Genomic DNA, 26,950 nt, shown 5'->3' on the forward strand with positions numbered 1-26,950 from the left:
GATAGATAGATAGATAGATACTTTATTAATCTCAAGGGGAAATTCACATACTCCAGCAGCAGCATACTGATAAAGAACAATATTAAATTAAAGAGTGATAACAATGCCGATAACAATGCAGGTATACAGACAGACAATAACTTTGTATAATTTTAACGATTGGATTGAGTGAAAGGAGCAAAGTTTGGCAAATTTCTAAAACGATGCGTTTAGCAGTGAATGTGAACGTACAGGGTGATGCAAAAAGAAGTACCACATTTCAAATGTTTCTTCTATAAAACGCTACAAGATAAAATAAATTTCATTACGAACACAAGGATGGGTATACAAAAGATTTTTTTTTCACTGTTTTAAAAATTACTCTTTACGATACACTCTTCGAAGCGATTTCTGAACGCTCGTATGACTCGTTCAGCCATTTCAAGGGGGAAAGCGGTGATTTCGTAGCGAATAGCGTCCTTGAGGGCTTCAGGGTTTTGTGGTTGGCGTGTGACTTGAACATGAAGGCCACCCGACATCACCTCGCAGAGAGATCAATGTTTCTGGAAATATCTCCCGCAAAACATGCTTGGATCCCCGCGCCGTATGAGCTGTTGCTCCATCCTGTTGAAACCAGGCATCCACCACATCCATTTCTTGCAGTTGGGGACACAAAACGTTCTCTAGCATTTCAATGTAATGTTCTGAAGTGACGGTGACTGTTGCTCCGCCTCCTCAAAAAAGTAAGGACATACAATGCCACATTCTGCAACGGCGCACCAAACTGTAACACGCACTGCATAAAGAAGTTCACGAGGGTTGGTTTCTGCCCAACTAGGGGGTTCCGCCCCCTGCTCGCTTCGCTCGCCAACCCCTGGCGTTGGGGCATGACAAAGAGTGAGATGTATGAATTCTTTGTCCTCTTTTTTCTTTGCTCACTGGTTTTTTCTGTGGTCTTGTCCGCCTCTCGCGGCCCCTCATCTGCCTCTCGCGGCCCTTTCTTGCGCCTGCGCAGTACCTCTTTTTGCAGCTACGGCCCATGGCCGGATGTGCCTGCGTCCATCATCCGGTTTAGCATTCTCGGTTAGTAATATGGATAGCGAAAGTTTTGCTTATTTACGCAACCATTCAAATGGAAATGTGCCTTGTCGTTGCACATGACGATGGCATTTCAATGAATGGTTTGCAGAATATTCACACACAACTCTGTGCGGCTCTCACAGGCTCTCTCAGTGAGTTCCAGGACTACATCACTTTGTATGGATGGAAATTAAGGTCCTCATGCAAAATCCTCCTCAAAGACATGTTGGAAATACCTAAGGCAGTAACATGTTGGCGCGCTAAACGTATAGGAGACTGCAAAACTGATGCCATTACAGCTTGGATGTTTTCAGGCGTTCGTCTAAATTTAGCTACTCACTAAAGAACTGTTTTTCGATTTTGTACATTACCATTAGGAGGAATGCTGAAGTGCGTTCAGAAGGCGTGTTGCGTAGTGATGATGGATTCGTTGTTTTTGGAGAACGCTTCGATAGCGAAAGCACAGTGCGCACTGGACCAAGGCATGTTGCCGACTGAAAAGTATAAGGGATCGCCTATCAAAGGACCTCCACTCCAACCCAGCCCACTCGGCTGCCTCTACCTCGCGCAGTGACTTTGAGAAATGAGGTACTTCGTTTTGGCTCATCCTATTGTTATTTCGCGAAAGTGATCCAGTAAGAAAAGTATTTCGTATATATTTCCGCCCCTCTCTCTTCAGCTCTCCAACCTTTTGAAAAATGCCGACATGGGGACTACAATTTCCATCAGCCAGTGCTACATCAGACAATCTCATCTGCAGTCAGAAAGTTTAACTAAGACCATCGATAGGACATGAAAGGAGCAAAGTTCGCTAAGTTCGCAGGTCATGGCACCAAGTGCTGCGTTTTTTCCCCTCAGTCACTTCCTGATAACATTTTAGACATGTTGCCATTATAAATGATATTTTCTCCCGTTTATTTTATAATCTGGTCCTTTTATGACAAATATGTTGACAGACCCATTATATGCCTTGTCCCCAATACTTAAAGTGCTATCTTCATTCCTTTCTTTCTACAACAAAATTAAAAATCCTGCCAACGCACATAAGTGTTTGGATACATAAAGCGTCTTCTTCTTCTTTCGGCTGCTCCTGTTAGGGGTCGCAGCAGCGGGTCATCTTCTTCCATATCTTTCTGTCCTCTGCATCTTGTTCTGTTACACCCATCACCTGCATGTCCTCTCTCACCACATCCATAAACCTTCTCTTGGGCCTTCCTTTTTTCCTCTTGCCTGGCAGCTCTATACCCTCAGTTCCACTCTCTTTACCTTCCTCCTCTCCTCCTGCCTCCGAACACATCTCCCCCCTCTTCTCCTTCTTCTTCAGCCAACAGTAGCCCAATTTCCACCAGCACCCTATTGACTAACAGTACTGGTGGCGGTCGTTGTTAACCCGGGGCTCGACCAATCCGGTATGGAAATTTGTATTGTTGTCCGCAGATTGATTTGGCAAAGTTTTACACCGGATGCCCTTCCTGACGTAACCCTCCCCATTTATCCAGGCTTGGGACCAGCACGAAGAAACACACTGGTCTGCATCCCCTGTGGTAACATATTCGAAAGGAAACTCAAGGGTTTTGCATATAATTACTTAGTTATGTTATACAGTATTTGACTAAATCAACCAAGAGAGATCTGTGCTGGTGTCATGATGCACTTGGCCATAAATTTATTTAGTTTCCTATATCTGTTATATGTGACTTTATTTAAGTGCACAGCCATGTGTTTTTGAAAAAGCCAACATTGAGACCTGGGTTCGCATCCCGGGTCCTCCCTGTGTGGATTTTGTACATTTTCCCCGTGTTTGCGTGGGTCCCCCAAACCCATTCTCCTAAAAGAGTGCTCCGGTTTTCTCCCATGGTCCAAAACATGCAGGTTAGGCATATTGACTATACTAAATAGTTCATAGTGTTTGGTAGGTGTGTGCGTGTTCGTCCTGCGATGGCCTTGCGCCCTGTGCTAGCTGGAATAGCTTATGGCACCCCCTCCTCAAACCGCGACCCACTTCAGGACTAAGCGGGTTAATACATGACTGAGAATTGCCCGCCTGCATGTCATCATTACATTCGCAATGCAAATCAACGATCAACGCTTTTTGAAGTAAAAAAAAAATTCAAACATTGTACTCAATGAGTTACACTTATGGTACATCCGATTGCTGACTAATAGCCAGGTAACACAGTTACTGTACATGTGTATACTTAAATACCTAAATCAATGAAGATACTTACATATAAGCTAATATGTGAAAAATAATGAGTTATTGAATTTGTGTTGCGATCAGAGGGAATCCTCCCCGGAGTTTATTTATACACCAGAGTCTAATTCTAAAAGTACATCAAAATAATTATCTTAAAACACATGTTTTGAAAGAATCGATTGATTCACAAAAGGTTAACCGAAATGCGTGTCAACAGTGCCGATCACTAAATTGGATAGCTCGTCTTTGTAATAGCGGGAATATAATACAATACAATACAATTTATTTTTGTATAGCCCAAAATCACACAAGAAGTGCCGCAATGGGCATTAACAGGCCCTGCCTCTTGACAGCCCCCCAGCCTTGACTCTCGAAGAAGACAAGGAAAAACTCCCCCAAAAAAAACCTTGTAGGGAAAAAATGGAAGAAACCTTGGGAAAGGCAGTTCAAAGAGAGACGCCTTTCCAGGTAGGCTGGGCGTGCTGTGGGTGTCAAAAAGAAGGGGATCAATACAATACAATACAATACACAGAACAGAACAAATGCTCAATACAATATAAAAATAAAAATTTTAGACGTACGGAGCAGAATTTAACAGTAGATGATATCACATAATATGATTTGGATTTGTTTAGAGTCCTGGGCCCAGTTGTTCAAACTATTTAATCGGTATAAAAATGATCTGGATTTTGAAATCCCTTGTTTTGCTATCCAGGATCTGGTAATTCATTTTACTTTCATGCTGGTTTTTCAAAGCAACACTAGACTGCATCACTGTTATCCAGATACAGAATATTCAGGATTACCAAATCCGGTTTACTAGTGCTTTAAATGGAACCCACAGTGTAGCCTACTGGCTATGTAAAGAACAACAGGCGGTCCAAAAATACCAGTAGCCAAATAGCCATCATGTGTGTTACTTGGAAGAAACAGAAAACACCACAATAAACAAATATTTTCCATTTCATTCATAAACAGCCAGATTCCATTTCAATCTCACAAGAATAAATGAATGAATGACTGAAAAAATAAAATATTTCCCCACATATGCACTGTGGTTATTTTTATATAATTGTAAAACAAAAAAGTCAAATAGTCAACAAATTAAGGAACATTTACAGTTCCTCATTGGTACAGAGACCAGCTCTTTCAATTTCTGCTTTTAGGAGTTGGATTTCCATACCGACTTTAGTTTGTTGTAGTTGGGTAAGGAGGAGTTGTTCCTTTGCCAGAAGAATCTGCACTTCTGCTCTTTTAGTTTCTCGTGTAAGAAGCACCTCATATACGTCACCATCCAGGTTTGGAGAATGCTTACACTTTCTTTTTAAAGGTTCTGTGACAACAGCTGGCTCTATCTGTGAGGATCCACCTTCTTCCTCAACCACTTGACTGAGATTGAGGACAAATATTTCCTCTTCATTAGGAGGACCAGGCCCACCCTCCTCTGTAACTGTGGGCTCACCATCGACTTCAACACCATCAATTCCATGCAGAGCTTCTGATTTGTCACCACCAATAATGTTAAGGACAATGTCAGTATACTCACCCCTCTTGAAAGGCTTGTTACCCGTTGTGGGGTTTTTGGCCTCAGCAAGGTCCTTTGTTGCCTTGGCTTTAAGGTTCTTCCATCTTAATATGACTTGTTTTGTGGTCCTTTCTGACCAGCTCCTATAGCATTCACATTCTTGGTGATGTCCTCCCAAATGTTCTGTTTGCAATTCTTGGTCGCTTCTCTCCCCTTTAATGAACTGAAGTGTCCTACTATGGAGGAATAATGGCACCTAACACAGTCCAACAGTGCATGGTTTTCTGCCACTGTGAAATTAGGCCCTTTTGAGTCCATGGTTCCATCTCTTTTGTGTAGCTAACACTGATTTTATAGGCCCTGTGCTTGATTGGGGTAATTCAATACATGACAAACCAGTCAGCTCGTTGTTGCTTAATTGATGTGTGACCAAATAAAATCATCAATTTCTTACACACCTCGGTCATAGGTTTACAGAGGCATTGGCATGGCAGGTGTTGTTCATCGCTACCACAGGTTGGGAAGGAGAAAATACCATGAAAGAATGTATGCTGAGCGTGCCAAACCACTTGCGCAATACACTACAGAGGAACTGTATGCTCGTTTTCACTTTGGGTGGGATGATATCAAGTACATTGCAGAACTTGTCAGGCCAAAGTTACAGCACAAAACCAAAAGGAGTCATGCTCTGTCCGTGAAGGAACAGTGCCTAATTGCACTGCGCTTTTATGCCAATGGGACTTTCTACCAGGTTGTTGGTGACAATATCGGAGTGGACAAATCAACTGTTAGTAATGTGGTGAAAGCTGTCTCAGTTGAATTGGCCAGTCTGGTCAATGAATTTGTTTCATTTCCCAAGGATGACCAGATGGCGCAAACTAAGCGAAGTTTCTTTCATTTGGGGAACATGCCTAATACTATTGGTGTTATTGATTGTACTCATGTGCACATTCAAGCGCTTCATGAAAGGGAGTGGCAGTATGTGAACCGAAAAGGGAGGCACAGCATCAATGTCCAACTTGTGGCCAACGCTGACCTCATCATTACAAGCTGTGTTGTCAAGTGGCCAGGGTCTGTCCATGATGCACGTATCCTGAGGGAGAGCGCACTATACAGAAAGCTCCAGTCCAACCGACCAAATGGTATAATATTGGGAGACAGTGCTTATCCACTCCTACCATGGCTGATGACCCCTTTTCCAGTTGCAAACACACCTGAGCAGGCAGGCTTCAACTCTGCACATTGCAAAACAAGATGCGCAATTGAGCGCTTAAATGGAGTCCTGAAGAGGCGCTTTGCATGCCTTAACTACTTGCGGGTGGAACCCAAGGTGGCATGCAATATAATACTAGCCTGTATTGTCTTGCATAACATTGCCACCAGGCGTAATGTTCCTCTTGATGACATATATGATGGACCTGAGCCTGATGAAGTGCAACCAGAGCAACCTCCAATGTTCGCTCCAAATGAGGGCCAGACTGGACGTGTGATCAGGGATGCAATTGTAAGACATTACTTCTGACTGATGACTTGAGTAATAGTAATTGTCATTTTCATTAAAATACAATGGACAGTAGAGCTTTTTGAGCTTTGAGATTTTGTTTGAGTACTGATATTTCACAGGGATTTTTTTCCTTTGACTATACCAAAAGGCTTCATGTCTTATTCCCTACTTTATTTACATTGTCACTGTCCTAGTTCAACAATTATACAAAATAATTGGCGATTCTAAAATTGGCCTTAGTGTGTGCTTGGTGTGTGGGTGTGTTTGTGTGTGTCCTGTGGTGGGTTGGCACCCTGCCCAGGATTGTTTCCTGCCTTGTGCCCTGTGTTGGCTGGGATTGGCTCCAGCAGACCCCCGTGACCCTGTGTTCGGATTCAGCGGGTTGGAAAATGGATGGATGGATACCAAAAGGCTTCATGTCTTATTCCCTACTTTATTTACATTGTCACTGTCCTAGTTCAACAATTATACAAAATAATTGGCGATTCTAAAATTGGCCTTAGTGTGTGCTTGGTGTGTGGGTGTGTTTGTGTGTGTCCTGCGGTGGGTTGGCACCCTGCCCTGGATTGTTTCCTGCCTTGTGCCCTGTGTTGGCTGGGATTGGCTCCAGCAGACCCCCGTGACCCTGTGTTCGGATTCAGCAGGTTAGAAAATGGATGGATGGATGGATATAAATAGATGTATACATCACCTGCAAACATAGCTTTTTTGATCAATTTTCAAGTTTTATTTTATTGTGTGCCAGAAATCCACACTGAATCCACCTCTGTGTTGGGATCAGGATTATCCTGATTTTTGGGATCAAATGTGTCCCAATTCATACACAAACTTTTGAACAACACAAAAGACTGATCCTGATTAAAACTGAGATTGGATTAGGTGAACTGATCTGATTCCAGAATCCCTCTTTTCTCTTTGAACAACCCATTTTCAAGATTCAATCCAATCTGTTATCCCAAATCCCATTGGATTACTTTTGAACAACTGGGCCCTGGAGCTCTTCCATCAAGCTACCTCCCCCATTTGGCCATTCCACGGCTGAAACTGCGCTGGGCCAGCCAATCCGATGAAAGGACCCCTCTTTCCCACGATTCCTGCGATCTTCCATCAGGGATGACTTCACCTTAGGCAGGCGGGCCGTGGCACCAAGTGCCACATTTGAGTACCGACAAGAGAAACAGAATAGGTGAGGGTTAGTATCAAATTATAACTATCATGTTACTTATGTTTTAGTGCTAATGACTAACAACAGAGATGCAGTATGGAATCCTCTCACGGCAAGCGCCAGGAAATAAGAAACCTAATTTTAAGGCAGTTACGATAGAAAGCTAAAATAATGGTCATAGTAACGTTAGAAAGAAGAAAGCAATCTGAAACGGCGCAGAGCCATAATAAAGAGTAGATTTATACGCTGAGCGAATCAGGCGCACCGTAGACAGCAAGTTCAAGAGGCCCAGGGTCCTTTTACTATTCGGCGAATGGCGTCATCATTCTGTCAGTAAAGTTCCGCAGCAACGTGGGTAAGTGTAACGTGTACATGGAATATTAGAACATTTTATTTTTTTTAATGTTTTATCGCTATATAAGTAAGCGATATTGGAAAGCTAACAGAATACGTTTATGTGTGCAATTTTTTTCTTAAACAGCTGTAAGTTTAATTACTCCGCAAATTGCGTTTAAGTAAGGCTTTAATTCGTTTGAAACCATCAATTGAAATATGAATTTCCATTGTTACATTAGAAAATTATTGAAATCATTATGCTTCAAACTTTTCTGTTATTATACGTTTGATTTATCATGGTTTTTGTTACTGTCAAGACTGACATTTAGACTTTTCATTTTTTCTCATTTGAACAGTGAAACCTAAGAAATGGAGTACATACCGGCCTCTGCAAACAGTCAGGGGAAGATGTAAGTTTTTAAGATTTTTGATGTAAATTTTAAAAAAGTCATTCGGAATACCTTAACAACTTGATCATTTGAAATGGCAAGAAATGTGTAGAAGATGATGTAATGTCAGCGTAGGATGCGCACTGAAAGTATATCCACTCCAGTCATCGTGGATTTTAAAGAAGCTGGAAGTGTATGACGTTGAAGGGTTGTAACCAGCACTGGCAAGGGTGTAACGGAGACACCACATGGGAAAGTAGTAAGTAGTTAGGCCCTTAAAGTGACAGCATATTTATTGATGCTAATAGCCGAATACTAGCAGACCTAAACCAGCTGTTTTGTGCCCCCGGGAATGCCTCCAAAACAAACAAAAAACGCACCAGCACACCTGGGCAAGCTGCGACACAATCTCGCTTATACTATTGTGTGGTGTTCGCATCCAGTCTTTTAGGCACAGTTGCGGATGCCTATTAGTGTTTCTGTTTTGTTGCACTTAACTACTCAAACCCACTTCAAAACACATAATCACGTAGCCACTCATGAAGACAACACCTGCATCGAACATGTGGACTACTCTCCCAGCACACTGACTTTCCTCCATCCCTGCAGACTGCTACCTGTCAGTAAGAGCTCAGTCTGCCAACTGCTTCAGAAACAATAGGTATTGGTTGAAACGAAAATGTATCGAAAGGATTCCACATACGTAGTTTAAGTATTAACCAAATTAATGGTGACTTATGAAGATAAAAAGAAACCGTACAATAAGAAGAAATTGTCCTGTGCTAAACAACCGGGAAACCATACAAAGTTGGTAAACCACTTAAAATTGCATTGTAAGTAGTTCTAGTATGTTTTATGTGGACATTCAAGACAATTTGAATGTTGAATTTCTGTTCTTTTTATTTGAAGTACAGTATTAATATTTTTGTTTAAAATTGATTTGATGCTAGCGTGAGTGAACTTCCATTTTATTTGGACAGATCTTTTTGTGTTTGTTAGTTGCAAATACAATAAAGTTTCTATTTTATTTAACCATTAGACTATGCTGTGAATGTGGGACGCCCATTCCCCCTAATCCGGCCAGTATGTGTGTTGCCTGCTTAAGAACACAAGTTGACATTACAGAGGGGATTCCTAAACAGGTATCTGTTCATTTTTGCAAGCAATGTGAAAGGTACGAAAAATTCCTTTTCTAAATATTTAACTTTACTATTTTTATGTAATATTGTACTGTATGTTCACATGTCATGCCATTGTCATACTGTATGTTTTCCCCAAAATATATTGTTATTTTTACTTTTTTTATGGTAATATATTAAGCAGTAATGTTGTGATTACATTTTTGTAACATAATTAGTTTAAGTATTTGTAGCTTCAGTAGAGAATAGTAAACATTTTTGCAGAGTGACTTTTGAATGTTTAATATTGACTATATAATGTCGGTGGACATTGTGACAAAATTAGTTTCCATAAACATATTGTGGTGCAGTTACCAGGAAACCCAGTATGGTTTCAGTCAGGAGAACCACTGCATAGGTTCATCATAAGAAGTCAAGTGGGCAGATTTCAGTTACGTGGATTTTTGAGGTTTTTCTACTGCTGCTACAGTGCACCTAAAAAGTGTCAACTGAGTTAATGAGTTTAATGGGTACTTCGTGGTCATTTGATATATGGTTGATTATGGGTGTGATAAAGTGGGTGATGTTGACAGTTTTGGTAGGAAGGCTATTGTGCCCTTGGATGAATTGATAGTGAAGAACCAGTGAAAGGCCATCGCAGCACTTTACCATATACAAATTAACCATGAATCGAAGCCATGATTTTTTTTCTTTAGCTGATGGAGATGCTGTTTTTCAGAATGTGATAAGAAGAGAACAGGACAGTGCCTGAAATGTGATATGACCTTGGATTCGGGGGTAATGCTTCTGAGACTGATATAGTGGCGATTAGCTTAATCATTGTCACATGTACAGCAAAATTGTTACTTGTATATACTAATCGATATGCAACATACATACTTTTCACTGCTATGATTAGTAAGTATAGCAACATTTACCTCAAAATGTCTATATTCCTTACATGAAGAATCTCATAACTCATTTTACAACACTACATTTTGTGAGATGCATTAAGTTTCATTCAAATGTTGATGACACTAAGCTCTGTTACGGATTTCAACTTAAATCAAAAAGGAGGAAGAAAATATTACACTTCATTTAAACATTTTTTTTTTCTAAACCACTTTGTTATGTAGTGTTGTGTAAAAGGTGGTACATAAAGATTGATCTATTACCTCAGGATAAATATAATAAATACCACATATAAAACCAGAATGCCTTCATGAGATCAGACAGCAACAACCTACCATATTGGTAGCATTATAAGGGAAAAACTTCTCACCAGCAGTCATTTAAAAAAAAAAAAAAAAAAAATTCAGAAAGGATGTTTACCATAAAAGAGCAGGTAAAAATCAAAGAGGTTGTTGACAATCAACAGCCAATCAGTTATTAAGAAGCACTGTCACCAGTGGTATAAAGAATTATATTTTTATAGAGGAGACACAATAGCTGAAAACCTAGCTAACATAGCTAGTAACTCTGGCAGTAGGTGCCTGTCATAATGAAATACAGCACAGGTTTATACTGCAGTATAGATACGATGCACAAATAAGGTTGGAAGGTGTGTGTTTTTTCCCCCCCTCTCTTACTGATGCACACATTTTATTACGCTGTTTGTATTTTTGTTTCTTCACTTAAAACATTGGGGTATTGGGGTGTGTGTGTTAACCCAGCAATAGACTGCTGCCTGCTCTGAATAAGTGGGTTTAGAAGCAGATCAGGAAATTATGTCATCAGGGGCCTCATGTATAAACGGTGTGTACACACAAAAATGTTGCGTAAGCCCATTTCCACACTCAAATTGCGATGTATAAAACCTAAACTTGCCATAAAGCCACGCACATTTTCATGGAAGCTCAAACCCTGGCATACGCAAGTTCTCCGCTTGGTTTTGCAAACTGGCGGCACCCAGCGTCAAAGCAGTGCTACTGTTCCTGTGTGGTTATCCTTTCTTTTTTAGATCCACATCCCTGACGCAGCTTTATAACTACACTGAAATTAACTGCATATTGTTTATTAGTTTAAGGCATCTGATTGTAATTAACCTGTAACAATATAATGGTCCACGGGATGGCCAAACTATTCCTAATACCATAGCTGCTTTAGCTTTGTTACTTTCACTGCACTACTTGGAGCAGCTGATCGGAAAGAGAATTCTCGATATACAGAATCAAGCACACGCTGCCTCAGCCATTCACTATTTGAACTGCTCTCATCCGGCAAATGCTTCAGAGCCTTTCCTGTACAGACCTCGCGGTTCAGAAACAGTTTCATCCCAAGAACTATAAACGCACTCAATCAATCCATCAAGTGCTCCTTATAGAACTGTTTGTACTTACAAGTGCAATTACCTCACTGCAAACTTGCGATAGTTATAATATTGCACAACCTGCACCACTTTATAAAGCGTGTATTTACATATGATGACGATATCATTTTTAAGATGAAATGCAGCAAAATATGTTTATTACATTATACAGATAAAATGTTAATGTCATTTAAATAATCTATATTGTTAATAATTAAACATGTGAGGACACGGTGTCGTAGCGCTAGCAACGAGCTGGCTCCCCGATTATTCCTGCCTCGCGCTGTATTCTTGCTGGGGCTGGTGCGACAATGCGGAAACACAGATGGATAGAATAATTAAACATGTACTACGAAGATATTTCAATGTTCTTTAAAAGTTTTGAAGAATCTGCGTTCTAAACTTACAAATGGCTTAACATCTATTACACAGCTGATTGTGTGGCGATTGGTTACTTGGAGAAAGAAAAGGAAGGACAGGAATTGGGGGTTAGTACATTTGAAAGAGACAGTACTGCTGTAATAAATTATTTCATCGAAGGTCGCGAATGGCGCAGCAAGCATCTTTGCCACCGTGTTCCCATGTTTAGTAACATGCTTTAACTCCTGTCATCATGAAAATATCATGTATAAATCTCAGTATTTTAATTATTCAGAGAGCTGTAATATTACGAATGTAATGGATTCTGTGTCCTGTCAGAGGAAGAGAAAGCCTGTTTAAGAAGTAGGTAGTGCACATAGAGCACATAGAAGATCAAATACAAAACAAAGCATTTAACATGCTACCTTAGTTACGATGGGATTTGAGAAACTAGTAAATTAAATAATTTTAAGATGAAGTTTATGATGTTCTACTTTAATGACAAAATAAACTACGTGATTAACATGGAAATTTCAAGATTAAATTTGACATTTCATGCTTTTTTCCCCACTGTGTGCCTATTTTTTTTTTCCTCTGTACCCTAATAAGCTTTCATGTGACACTAAGACGGTGGGCTACGACTCGCCTTTTCACGGCGACTTTGATATTTGACTGCTTCTTTTTTATTTTGGGCACTCTGCGACTTTGTGAACTTGAGCTTTCGAGTTTCCCCGAGACTGTATATCACTCAATCAACTTCCTTTTGTTGATTACAGTATATCACTGTTTAAACCAACAAATAGTACGTTTTTCCTTGCCTCCACATGGTATTCGCTGAAATTCTTCTATTTTCCCCTGTGCTTTTGCCATTGTCTTTTCACAGAAGGCTGAGTTTAAGGGCTATTTATATTGATTTGCATATTCAAAGAGGTGTAATTGGGGTGGGACAGCAGGTGCGTGCACGTGCGTTACTTTTCACGCTGACAGGGATTTATGTAGCGGAAGAATGTGGAAGTTGGCGTTCGCACAGATTTATATATCTGGATTTTTTTGTGCGTAAGCACATTTCCGCTTTTGTCCGTATGCCATATTATACAGTAATCCCTTGCTATATCGCGCTTCGCCTTTTGCGGCTTCACTCCATCGCGGATTTTATATGTAAGCATATTTAAATATATATCGCGGATTTTTCGCTGCTTCGCGGGTTTCTGCGGACAATGGGTCTTTTAATTTCTGGTACATGCTTCCTCAGTTGGTTTGCCCAGTTGATTTTATATAAGGGACGCTATTGGCAGATGGCTGAGAAGCTACCCAGCTTACTTTTTTCTTTCTCTTGCGCTGACTTTCTCTGATCCTGACGTAGGGGGATTGAGCAGGGGGGCTGTTCGCACACCTAGACTATACGGACGCTCGTCTAAAAATGCTGAAAGATTATCTTCACGTTGCTATCTTTTGTGCAGCTGCTTCCTGAAACGACATGCTGCACAGTGCTTCGCATACTTAAAAGCTCAAAGGGCACGTATTGATTTTTCACTGTTTTGTTTTTCTCTCTCTCTCTCTCTCTCTCTCTCTCTCTCTCTCTCTCTCTCTCTCTCTCTCTCTCCTGACGGAGGGGGTGTGAGCTGCCGACTTCAACAGCTTTGTGCCGCGGTGCTTCGCATACTTAAAAGCAAACAGCCCTATTGATTTGTTTGCTTTCCTGTGTCTTTCTGACAGACTCTGCTCCTGACGCGCACTCCTTTGAAGAGGAAAATATGTTTGCATTCTTTTAATTGTGAGACGGAACTGTCATCTCTGTCTTGTCATGGAGCACAGTTTAAACTTTTGAAAAAGAGACAAATGTTTGTTTGCAGTGTTTGAATAACGTTCCTGTCTCTCTACAACCTCCTGTGTTTCTGCGCAAATCTGTGACCCAAGCATGACAATATAAAAATAACCATATAAACATATGGTTTCTACTTCGCGGATTTTCTTATTTCGCGGATGGCTCTGGAACGCAACCCCCGCGATGGAGGAGGGATTACTGTAGTGTGAATTCTACGCACGGCGTTATACATGAGGCCCCAGGTGTTTTACTCCCTATCCATATCACTGGTCTACTGGTATCAGCTAGTCACTACTCCTCACGTTGAGGCTCTGTCTGCTGCTTTACCAAGGTTTTAAACCACTGTCTTTCTCGTCTCCCCACCACCACCTGTTCAACAAAGCTGCTTTAAGTGTTCTGCATATTAATTTAAAGGGAATCCTCTATATTCAACCTGTATTGGCACAACCATTTCTGGAGTTTTGTACCAGTTCTTATCTGCCTTGTTTCTCAAAAGTTTCCTCACAGCCTTCTTGACATGACCATTTAGCAAATTTGCCAAGCAAAAAAAAAAAACTTAGTTTAATGTCAAAGAATCAAAATGCAAAATGCAATGTGTTGCTTAATGTTTCCACAAAAAGGTGTTGAAGCGTAGATGCATTTTTCACTATAACTCATGTCTGCCAACCCAAAAATTACTTGTGCCACACTGTAACATCACTGAGCGGCATGATTTAATGAGAACACGGTGACAAGTCTCTCAGGAAAACAAGGGATTGTGTATTGAAAAGTGGAAGAAAGTAAAATAATGAAACCATGGATTCATCAAGGAAACTGACCCATTTACAAGGAAACTAACATATTTAACCCAAACCTTTGAAAGGCCAGCTATTATTATTTTTTTTATGATCCATCCTTAATTAAGCTCTTCACAGTTGTTCTGTGGTCCTTTCTATCAGTGTGAAGTTGTTAGTAGAATTTTCCAAAAGTCTTTTGTGAAGCAAAATTGTTGATTTGCAGTTAGGTGTTCTAAGCTATTCCCAAGACTCTGGGACACACTTTGTTAGGGTCATACCTCTGGTTCCTATTAAACAACCGCCCACACTTAAATATTGTGATGACCGTTTTGTCCATTTCAATGGGTTCTACAGTATGTAAGTTTTCAAACTCTGTGATGTTTCACATAAGAATTTTAGAATGAAATGAGCATGTTTCATTTTTTTGTTTGTCCTTGCAGTATTTCCTAATATTTTTGTTTTCTTTTTGTAAAATGATTATATTTCAAGAACCCATGAAAAAAGTACTGTTGCACCTTTAAACTAATTTAATACAGACATTTAATTTTGTATCTGCAAGAGCTAAAACAGAACCTTGAAATTTGTGGTAGTGAAATACTGAATGTATCCCATCAGTAGAGAGTTAACCAAGGACTGTATCTGAGGAAATGCTGTAAAGTCAACATGTTTTGACTGTACTTATATTTTAGTGTGCTGGAGTCTCTTTAGTGTGTGATTTATTATATTTGTACTAGTCTAATGAACAATTTGGAGTAAAAAAAAATACATATTTTTTCCCATATTATTTTTTCTTCATGTAATCAGTGTGTGAAGATGGCATTAAACTGCCATAAAACAATTACTACTAAACTCCCACATTTAAATTTCTAATGTTTCTTGTAGCTCTAAATATTTAGGGCAAGAGGGTGTGAGAGCATTAAACTGCCATAAAACAATTACTACTAAACTCCCACATTTAAATTTCTAATGTTTCTTGTAGCTCTAAATATTTAGGGCAAGAGGGTGTGAGACAAAAAATAATGAAAAATAAATACTTGTGCTAGAGGCTTTATGTACATTTCATCTTTTACTTCTTTCTTCTTATCAATATTTTGTATTTTTACTGAGTGATGGTAATTTTAAGGTCTGTTATTGTAATTACCAAATTACATTATTTAAATTTAAGAACATTTATTTATGCCTTCTGTGATTCTGGGGAATGTGAACTCAATCTCAAATAAGATCGACGAACTGGCTGCGCTGGTGAAAAATGTCAGAACCTACAGAGAATGCAGTTTGTTGTGTTTTTGTGAAACGTGGCTAACTACCACCATCCCAGATGCTAATGTGGAGCTTCCCGGGTTTAGCACAGTTAGAGCGGACAGAGATGCAAGTACCTGTGGGAAGCACAAAGGAGGAGGACTCGCTCTCTATGTTAATACACGGTGGTGTAACTCTGGACATGTTAACGTCAAAATCTCCACTTGCTGCAGGGACATCGAACTGTTGGCCGTAAGTTTGCATCCCTATTACTTGCCCAGAGAGTTTGGACACGTCATTGTTGTTATTGTATACATTCCTCCTCGGGCGGACATGGAGACAGCGAGTGACATTATCCATTCTGCTGTTGCTAAGTTACAAACGCAGCACCCAGAGGCGCTTGTGCTAATCGCTGGAGACTTTAACCATGTGACGCTGGACAAAACATTACCTGCCTTCTCCCAGTATGTGCGGGGAAATAAGACTATTGATTTACTGTATGCAAACGTTAAAGACGCATACAGCGCCACCCTGCTGCCTGCGCTTGGGAAAGCAGATCATAATCTGGTTCTGCTTCAGCCTCACTACAAACCAAAAGTGAGGGTCCTACCTGCAACCACACGATCATTCAGGAAGTGGACCCCGGAGGCTGAGAATACTCTGAGGGAATGTTTTGGAACTATAGACTGGGATATCCTGCAGGGATCACATAGTGAGAACATTGAGGAAGTTGTTGACTGCACTACTGACTACATCAACTTCTGTATGGACATTGTAGTTCCAGTAAGAACTGTACGCTTCTATGCTAACAACAAGCCATGGATTACAAGTGACATCAAGGGCCTTTTGAACCAGAAGAAAAGGGCTTTTAAAGACGGTGATCAGCATGAGCTCAAGCGCGTGCAGAAGGAACTCCGAGTCCAGCTCAGGGCAGCAAAGGAGCAGTACAGGAGAAAGCTGGAGCAGAAGTTGCAGAATAACAGCATGAAGGAAGTGTGGGATGGGATGAAGATCATCACTGGCTGCAGCTCGAAGCGGGGTACCACCATCGAGAGAGACGTGAAGAGAGCAAACCAAATGAACAACTTCTTTAACAGGTTTGACCACCCTAACCCACTCTCACCTCGGAGTACTGCACCCTCCACACATCCTTCTGCTGATACCAGCATAGGAGAGACATCCCCACCCACAATTACAACAGCGCAGGTGAGCAGAGAGCTGAGGAGACTTCGTGCCAGCAAAGCAGCGGGTCCAGATGGAGTATCGCCACGACTGCTGAAGGTCTGTGCATCGGAGCTGGGGGGTCCTCTACAACGCATCGTCAACCTGAGCCTGGAACAGGGGAGAGTCCCGAGGCTTTGGAAAACATCTTGCATCACCCCAGTCCCAAAGGTATCATGTCCTAGTGAGCTGAATGACTTTCGGCCTGTTGCTCTGACATCACATGTGATGAAGACCATGGAGAGGCTGCTGCTTCACCACCTTAGGCCACAGGTTCAACACGCCCTTGACCCTCTGCAGTTTGCATATCAGGAGAAGGTGGGGGCGGAGGATGCCATCATCTATATGCTACACCGATCCCTCTCCCAGTTAGACAGAGGCAGTGGTGCTGTAAGAATGATGTTTCTAGACTTCTCTAGTGCCTTCAGCACAATCCAACCTCTGCTCCTTAGGGACAAGCTGACAGAGATGGGAGTAGATTCATACCTAGTGGCATGGATCGTGGACTATCTTAAAGACAGACCTCAGTATGTGCGTCTTGGGAACTGCACGTCTGACATTGTGGTCAGCAACACAGGAGCACCACAGGGGACTGTACTTTCTCCGGTCCTGTTCAGCCTATATACATCGGACTTCCAATACAACTCGGAGTCCTGCCATGTGCAAAAGTTCGCTGATGACACTGCTATTGTGGGCTGCATCAGGAATGGGCTGGAGGAGGAGTATAGGGACCTAATCAATGACTTTGTTAAATGGTGCGACTCAAACCACCTACAACTGAACACCAGCAAAACCAAGGAGCTGGTGGTGGATTTTAGGAGGTCCAGACCCCTCATGGACCCCGTGATCATCAAAGGTGACTGTGTGCAGACCTATAAATATCTGGGAGTGCAGCTGGATGATAAATTAGACTGGACTGCCAATACTGATGCTCTATGTAAGAAAGGACAGAGCCGACTATACTTCCTTAGAAGGCTGGTGTCCTTCAACATCTGCAATAAGATGCTGTAGATGTTCTATCAGACGGTTGTGGCGAGCGCCCTCTTCTACGCGGTGGTGTGCTGGGGAGGCAGCATTAAGAAGAAAGACGCCTCCCGCCTGGACAAACTGGTGAGGAAGGCAGGCTCTATTGTTGGCATGGAGCTGGACAGTTTAACATCTGTGGCAGAGCGAAGGGCGCTCAGCAGGCTCCTATCAATTATGGAGAATCCACTGCATCCACTAAATAGTATCATCTCCAGACAGAAGAGCAGCTTCAGTGACAGACTGCTGTCACTGTCCTGCTCCACTGACAGATTGAGGAGATCGTTCCTCCCCCAAACTATGCGACTCTTCAATTCCATCCGGGGGGGGGGTAAACGTTAACATTTAACATTATACAAAGTTATTGTCTGTTTTTCACCTGCATTATTGTCAATCTTTAATATTATTTATTGTATCAGTATGCTGCTGCTGGAGAATGTGAATTTCCCATTGGGATTAATAAAGTATCTATCTATCTATCTATCTAGATGTTGAAATACCATATCATGTGAAATAAATAAACAATTGTTTTATGATTTACCTCTTTAAAATATTTTATCCATACAATTTATTGGTCAGTGGTTGTTTTTGCAGCTCACATAAGCAGTGAAAGTAAAATAAGTTTTTGTTTTCCTTATTGATAGTTGTTTGTTTGTTTTAGATATTTGCAGCCTCCAGCTACCTGGGTACAATGTGCTTTGGAATCAAGAGAACTTCTTGCTCTTTGCTTGAAAAAGTTAAAAGCACCTATAAGTAAGGTACTGATTTATTTATTTATTGTGAACCTTTTAAAAGAACACAAATAGATGAAGGACTATAGCACTTTGAATATATTTAAATCAACACCTTTAGGAAGTTGACATGACATAAATGAAAAAAGTTAAATTTTATGGTATGGCCAACACTTAAAATTCATAATATATTGTACATTTTCTTATAGTTAACTTTGGGAACAGTTTGAACCTTTCAATTGTTTGTAAAATATTAGAATGCTGTGTTAGTACAGTATTTTAACATTCCACTTCTCTGCATGCTTAATATGTGTTTAAAAAACCCACTGTACTGGGAGGAGATACCTATGTACATATTTAAGTCCCTTGTCTTTATCTGTATCCTTCAGGTTCGTTTAATTGATGCAGGGTTTGTATGGACTGAACCACACTCCAAAAGAATTAAACTGAAACTGACTATACAAAAGGAGGTAAGCAAAGATACTTCTGTTGTTATTCTAGCATCCGGCGCCGCCGTGAGTGGCAGCCTTTTCAGCAGCTCCGTGTATGACTGTATATGTATGTGTACTTTTCTACTTTTATTTTTCTATTTTTATTTATTGATCACTCCTACCACTTTATTTTATGTGGATTCCTTCCCTGGACACACTTACTTTTACAACGTGGGCATGGATTTTAACACGCCGAGACTCACCTATTCAAGTACTCAACTTCGGGCGCTGAGAACAAATGCCAGTGCCGGTGTGGTTCCATATTTACCCGACGAGGTAAGAAGGCGGTATCGTGGCAGCAGAGCCGGCACTAAGCTAAAAAAGAAGCGGCTTGCGAGAAAGTGGCGTTTCAAGCCTTCGGTGCCTTCTGTGATTCTGGGAAATGTAAACTCAATCTCAAATAAGATCGACGAACTGGCTGCGCTGGTGAAAAATGTAAGGACCTACAGAGAATGCAGTTTGTTGTGTTTCTGCGAAACGTGGCTAAATAACACCATCCCAGATGCCAACGTGGAGCTATCCGGGTTTAGCACAGTTAGAGCGGACAGAGATGCAAGTACCTGTGGTAAGCACAAAGGAGGAGGACTCGCTCTCTATGTTAATACACGGTGGTGTCACTCTGGACATGTTAACGTCAAAATCTCCACTTGTTGCAGGGATAGCGAACTGTTGGCCGTAAGTTTACGTCCCTACTATTTGCCCAGAGAGTTTGGACATGTCATTGTTGTTATTGTATACATTCCTCCTCGGGCAGACGTGGAGTCAGCGAGTGACATCATCCATTCCGCTGTTGCTAAGTTACAAACACAGCACCCTGAGGGGCTTGTGCTAATCGCTGGAGACTTTAACCATGTGACGCTGGACAAAACATTGCCTGCATTCTCCCAGTATGTGGACTGTAACACCCGGGGAAATAAGACTATTGATTTACTGTATGCAAACGTTAAAGACGCATACAGCGCCACCCCGCTGCCTGCGCTTGGGAAAGGAGATCATAACCTGGTTCAGCTTCAGCCTCACTATAAACCAAAAGTTAGAGTCCTACCTGTAACCACACGATCATTCAGGAAGTGGACCCCGGAGGCTGAGAATACTCTGAGAGAACTTTTTGGAACTACAGACTGGGATATCCTGCAGGGATCTCATAATGAGAACATTGAGGAAGTTGTTGACTGCACTACTGACTACATCAACTTCTGTATGGACATTGTAGTTCCAGTAAGAACAGTACGCTGCTATGCTAACAACAAGCCATGGATTACAAGTGACATCAAGGGCCTTTTGAATCAGAAGAAAAGGGCTTTTAAAGACGGTGATCAGCATGAGCTCAAGCGCGTGCAGAAGGAACTCCGAGTCCAACTCAGGGCGGCGAAGGAGCAGTACAGGAGAAAGCTGGAGCAGAAGTTGCAGAATAACAGCATGAAGGAAGTGTGGGATGGGATGAAGATCATCACTGGCTGCAGCTCGAAGCGGGGTACCACCATTGAGAGAGACGTGAAGAGAGCAAACCAAATGAACAACTTTTTTAACAGGTTTGACCACCCTAACCCACTCTCACTCTCACCTCGGAGTACTGCACCCTCCACACATCCTTCTGCTGATACCAGCATAGGAAAAACATCCCCACCCATAATAACAACAGCGCAAGTGAGCAGAGAGCTGAGGAGACTTCGTGCCAGCAAAGCAGCGGGTCCAGATGGAGTATCGCCACGACTGCTGAAGGTCTGTGCATCGGAGCTGGGGGGTCCTCTACAGCGCATCTTCAACCTGAACCTGGAACAGGGGAGAGTCCCGAGGCTTTGGAAAACATCTTGTATCACCCCAGTCCCAAAGGTATCACGTCCTAGTGAGCTGAATGACTTTCGGCCTGTTGCTCTGACATCACATGTGATGAAGACCATGGAGAGGCTGCTGCTTCACCACCTTAGGCCACAGGTTCAACACGCCCTTGACCCTCTGCAGTTTGCATATCAGGAGAAGGTGGGAGCGGAAGATGCCATCATCTATATGCTACACCGATCCCTCTCTCACTTGGACAGAGGCAGTGGTGCTGTAAGAATTATGTTTCTAGACTTCTCTAGCGCCTTCAACACAATCCAACCTCTGCTCCTTAGGGACAAGCTGACAGAGATGGGATTAGATTCATACCTAGTGGCATGGATCGTGGACTATCTTAAAGACAGACCTCCGTATGTGCGTCTTGGGAACTGCACGTCTGACATTGTGGTCAGCAACACAGAAGCGCCACAAGGGACTGTACTTTCTCCGGTCCTGTTCAGCCTATATACATCGGACTTCCAATACAACTCGGAGTCCTGCCATGTGCAAAAGTTCGCTGATGACACTGCTATCGTGGGCTGTATCAGGAATGGGCTGGAGGAGGAGTATAGGGACCTAATCAATGACTTTGTTAAATGGTCTGACTCAAACCACCTACACCTGAACACCAGTAAAACCAAGGAGCTGGTGGTGGATTTTAGGAGGCCCAGACCCCTCATAGACCCAGTGATCATCAAAGGTGACTGTGTGCAGATGGTGCAGACCTATAAATATCTGGGAGTGCAGCTGGATGATAAATTAGACTGGACTGCCAATACTGATGTGCTGTGCAAGAAAGGACAAAGCCGGTTATACTTCCTTAGAAGGCTGGCTTCCTTCAACATCTGCAATAAGATGCTGCAGATGTTCTATCAAACAGTTGTGGCGAGCGCCCTCTTCTACGCAGTGGTGTGCTGGGGAGGCAGCATTAAGAGGAAAGACGCCTCGTGCCTGGACAAACTGGTGAGGAAGGCAGGCTCTATTGTTGGCATGGAGCTGGACAGTTTAACATCTGTGGCAGAGCGAAGGGCGCTCAGCAGGCTCCTATCAATTATGGAGAATCCACTGCATCCACTAAATAATGTCATCTCCAGACAGAAGAGCAGCTTCAGCGACAGACTGCTGTCACTGTCCTGCTCCACAGACAGATTGAGGAGATCGTTCCTCCCCCAAACTATGCGACTCTTTAATTCCACCAGGGGGGGTAAACGTTAATATTTAACATTATACATAGTTATTGTCTGTTTTTTTTCACCTGTATTATTATCATTCTTTAATTTAATATTATTTATTGTATCAGTATGCTGCTGCTGAAGAATGTGAATTTCCTATCGGGATTAATAAAGTATCTATCGATCTATCGATCTATCGATCTGTTTTCGAGTTTGTTAAATTTATTTTGTGATCATAACCTAGCATTCTCACACTTGCTTAATCCAATTTAGGGGGAAAGGAGTAAGAGCCTATCTTGACATTATCTGGCACAAGGCAGGTAAAGCAGTGGATGGGACACAAAGTACATTCCTGGGTTCATTTGTACATATTCTTGTGCAAACACTGGCACAGGGATCAGTTTGGAATTGCCAGTTAACCTAACCTGCATGCTTTGGAAAACGTGACAGAGAAATTAGAAAACCCCGAGGGATACACATTGTAGACACAGGGAAAGAGTACAAACTCCATGTGAGCAATGGTCATAACAAAGAATTTGAACCCATGTTGCTGGATCTGTGGTGCAGCAGAACTAAACTGTATGCCACCATGCCAGTCCAAAATGCAAAAAAAAATAGTTAAAAGCACACTGGCATCAAATAAAACACAACGGTAGCATAAAGTGGCAATGATAACCATGTCCAGGTGGAAGTACTTTCTGTAGATGTTTGTTTGTTTAATAAATCACAATTGTACATTAAATTACATTGAGTAAAAGCATAACAGGAATAATCTATGTAGTGACCATTTTCTGTATTTTCCCGGTGCAAAAATTTAAATACTTGTGAATTTGAGTAAGTGGGTAATTGTTCCCGATTAGTTTGATTTACGGAGAGCAATTATAGATGGATAAATTAATGATTTGGTCATCTGCTGTTACAACTACAAAATGCATTTGTACCAAAAGTAAAATTGTTCTGTGCAAGTGGAAGTAGTGCAATGTATAGAAGTAGCTTGGAGGCATATGGCAAGGTACATAAAATATAAAAAGTGTGTCTACTTTTATTTGTCATCTTTTTGTCCTGTAGGGCAACAAAAAGTTGTGACTACTTTCTAAATTTTTAAAATGAAATAATGTAATTTTTAATCTTGCTTTAATGCTGTTGATAAGGTGGAATATTTGACTACAGAGTCTCTCTTGGCCTGCATTGGGCCTAAAGAAGGAGCAAATTCTGGATCAGACCCTATTCCATCACACCACCCACATATGCACACCCACACTTCCAGTGGCGTATTTACAATTGCCAGTTAACTTAGCAAGCACATATAGTATTTGAGAAACCAAAGTGGCCAGATATAAACCCTAGCAGACCTAACAGCAACTGGGTACAGGATTTGTACCCAGGAGTAGGGAGTTGTGAAACTGCAGCTCTATCTATTATGCAAATGTGCCATCACTACACATGTATTGTGGTCACTTATTTTTGCCCAAACTGGAATGTATAGTTTTTATTGGGGGGGTTAGAACACCAGTTATATAAGAAATTGAGTATGCCAATTCAATATCTTAATACAGGATTTGCCTAGCATTCTCATATCTTAAGTTATACACATATGCAGAATAGTTATGACAGGACCCGTTTGGCTATTGCCTCATAGTTTGCTGTACATCCTGTTGCATGACACCACGATTACTACTAGTAATATTCTAGCATCAGTATACTCCTGGAGGCATTCCTGCAGCAGTGTCTGGACACATTTGTGTGTGTGAGGGACTGAAGGCATGACTGGAGCTTGCAAAGGTTTAGTTGGCGAGTTTGTCAGTTTTAACCTTAAAATCGATAGACACAGCTGCATCAACTGTGCCAACAATTTCAGTTACATTTGTGGTAAATATACACCACTTGATTAGTGTAAAAGAAGCTGACAAGGACAGTGACAATTGCTTACGTCTATTTATTTTGGATGTCAAAATCAGATTGGGATAAGGAAAACCTCATGTCTTCTGGGCTTATACAGTGGTTGAATCGCAAAAGGCATGAAATGCATGAACTAAAAAACAATCACTCAGACTGATATAACTTTTTTTTTTTTTAACAATTTTTTTCCTACCAAATTTGGATAGTGTTTGTGATGAACCTGGTAAGAAATTCATTCAAGATATTTCTCTCATGGAAGCAAAATATCAAGGCCATTTCAACCCTAACATGGTGGGTGGCTATTGCTGGTTTCCGCAGTGGGTTTGAAGCACTTTTGCATAGTTTTATGTCCTGTTCATTACAGGTAAGTTGGAGTATCTATTGAGTACTTCATGCTGTACCTGTCCTTTCTTTGTACTCGTCATGCTGTTACTGTTGAGACCATTCTTATTCTCACAAAACTTTACCTTTATGATAAACAGAGCTGGTAATAATACCAAAAATTTGATACTGCATCACAAGTGATTTTGGCCATTTTCCCCAGCCTTCTGTTAAGATATAGATGTTTTTATTTATTTATTTAACTTTTCCTTTAGGTTATGAATGGAGCCATTTTGCAACAAGTTTTTGTGGTGGAGTTTGTCATTCAAGCACAAATGTGTGATGATTGTCACCGTATTGAAGCTAAAGATTTCTGGAAAGCGATAGTGCAAGTCAGACAGAAGGTAAACTTAGCATAAATTTGTGATATAAATGATTATATGTATTACACTATGTAATAATGATTTATGAATATTAATATTCTGGAAGATAATCCTGTATATTTTATAGTAAAGTCAAGGTCTACATATGTTGCCAGGAACTAAGAAAAAAGTAACACATTCAGTGATCCATCAATTACTTAAACAAGTCCATTATTTAAACTTGAATTGATCAAATGTATTTTGTGGTAAAATTGAATTGATTACAATAAATACATAAGTGGAAATAACCAAAAAACTGTTTTTCCAAAAATATGTGAAAAGAAGAATAACATTCCCTCAACTGGCACCCACCCTTTACACCTGACCTCAGAGTAACAGTACAATATGAAAAAGTGTAAAGGGGCTATCAGGAAGAGAGAGAAGCAACCCTCAGCCAAACTAAAAAAAAACTACCAGCATATAACAGATAACCATTTCTTGACATTAGAGCCTGTTGATCCACTGATCTGTAATGAGGAGACCTGAACAAAAGTCAAATTGTAGAAATAGTTCTGAAAACTTTTTCTGCTTCTTTCGAGTGAGAGGCTAGTTCGAACTTGGTGGCAGTAATACTCATGAAGAGTTTTGTTTCCTTGATTCAATTTAAGGAATATGTAGAAAGGTCCAGGAGAAGGATGATTTGGCAAGAGAAAGGAATTTCTACACCAACATTCGATTGAGTTGGAAATGAAGGATCAGTCAGGAGTGACGTGGAATAACTTTAAAATACCTATTGGAAACCTCTAGAAATGTTTTGGGAGCAGTGTTGACAAAGTTAGTGGGATAAGCCTGTTGCAAAACATTAGAGGGCTAAGATATGAACCATGTATAGATTTAAACTGAGCATGCTGTTGATTGGGGTTCATTGAAGACAGGGTGATATTAAAAAAAAAAAAAGTATTCCAGGATGAGCTAATGGAGGATGAGAAATCACAGTGCTACATTAAATGCAAAGATAAGATTTTGTGCGATGCTTTGTGCAACATATCATTTAGAGTAGGCACTGGGTTCTTATAAGGGGAGAGGAAAAGGAAAAGAGTGGACGAAGGGGTAGTGGCACTCCACATGTCCCAAGCACAGAAGATATAAGACAAAGAAGAGAAACAAAGAAATGGAGAGCTTGAACCGCAATGTGTTGTTCAGAGTCCTAAGTCATGGAAATTTTAAATGTTATCCAGAAAACATAAATCTGTTAATAGTATTTACATCACGTATTGCTGTCTATTGTTGCATAATGTCAGATTAACTTTCATCATATTTCAGAATACATTTTAGCTTCTATATTATTAATGGTACATGATTATCATAAAATAATTGACTTATTTTTGCATATGACATTTTAGTTATTAATTGAAATACAGTAATCCCTCCTCCATCGCGGGGGTTGCGTTCCAGAGCCACCCGCGAAATAGGAAAATCCGCGAAGTAGAAACCATATGTTTATATGGTTATTTTTATATTGTCATGCTTGGGTCACAGATTTGCGCAGAAACACAGGAGGTTGTAGAGAGACAGGAACGTTATTCAAACACTGCAAACAAACATTTGTCTCTTTTTCAAAAGTTTAAACTGTGCTCCATGACAAGACAGAGATGACAGTTCTGTCTCACAATTAAAAGAATGCAAACATATCTTCCTTTTCAAAGGAGTGCAAAGCAAGCAGTCAAAAAAAAAATCAATAGGGTTTTTTGGCTTTTAAGTATGCGAAGCACCGCCGGTACAAAGCTGTTGAAGGCGGCAGCTCACACCCCCTCTGTCAGGAGCAGGAAGAGAGAGACAGATAAAAAAAATCAATACGTGCCCTTTGAGCTTTTAAGTATGCGAAGCTCCGTGCAGCATGTCCTTCAGGAAGCAGCTGCACACAGCCCCCCTGCTCACACCCCCCTACGTCAGCGCAAGAGAGAGAGAGAGAGAAAGTAAGCTGGGTAGCTTCTCAGCCATCTGCCAATAGCGTCCCTTGTATGAAATCAACTGGGCAAACCAACTGAGGAAGCATGTACCAGAAATTAAAAGACCTATTGTCCGCAGAAACCCGCGAAGCAGCGAAAAAT

General features: G+C 41.0%; 2 protein-coding genes across 2 annotated transcripts in view; both read left to right on the forward strand.

The window, feature by feature from the left end:
* The first annotated feature begins 5,268 nt into the window (after window positions 1-5,268).
* LOC114645335 (putative nuclease HARBI1) lies at window positions 5,269-6,303 on the forward strand. Its single transcript, XM_028793200.2, has one exon. It carries the CDS (start codon window positions 5,269-5,271, stop codon window positions 6,301-6,303), a length of 1,035 nt encoding a protein of 344 aa, XP_028649033.2.
* Window positions 6,304-7,716: 1,413 nt separating this feature from the next.
* The window catches only part of nmd3 (NMD3 ribosome export adaptor), a 41,810-nt gene continuing 22,576 nt past the window's right edge, over window positions 7,717-26,950 (forward strand). The window contains exons 1-6 of the mRNA XM_028794466.2: window positions 7,717-7,805; window positions 8,143-8,196; window positions 9,215-9,349; window positions 18,707-18,803; window positions 19,166-19,246; window positions 24,753-24,881. Of these exons, the coding sequence (XP_028650299.1) occupies window positions 8,156-8,196; window positions 9,215-9,349; window positions 18,707-18,803; window positions 19,166-19,246; window positions 24,753-24,881 (483 nt within the window). The 5' untranslated portion in view covers window positions 7,717-7,805; window positions 8,143-8,155. The remainder of the gene's footprint in view (window positions 7,806-8,142; window positions 8,197-9,214; window positions 9,350-18,706; window positions 18,804-19,165; window positions 19,247-24,752; window positions 24,882-26,950) is intronic.

This window comes from Erpetoichthys calabaricus, chromosome 2, assembly GCF_900747795.2.
Source record: "Erpetoichthys calabaricus chromosome 2, fErpCal1.3, whole genome shotgun sequence".
Lineage (NCBI taxonomy): Eukaryota > Metazoa > Chordata > Cladistia > Polypteriformes > Polypteridae > Erpetoichthys > Erpetoichthys calabaricus.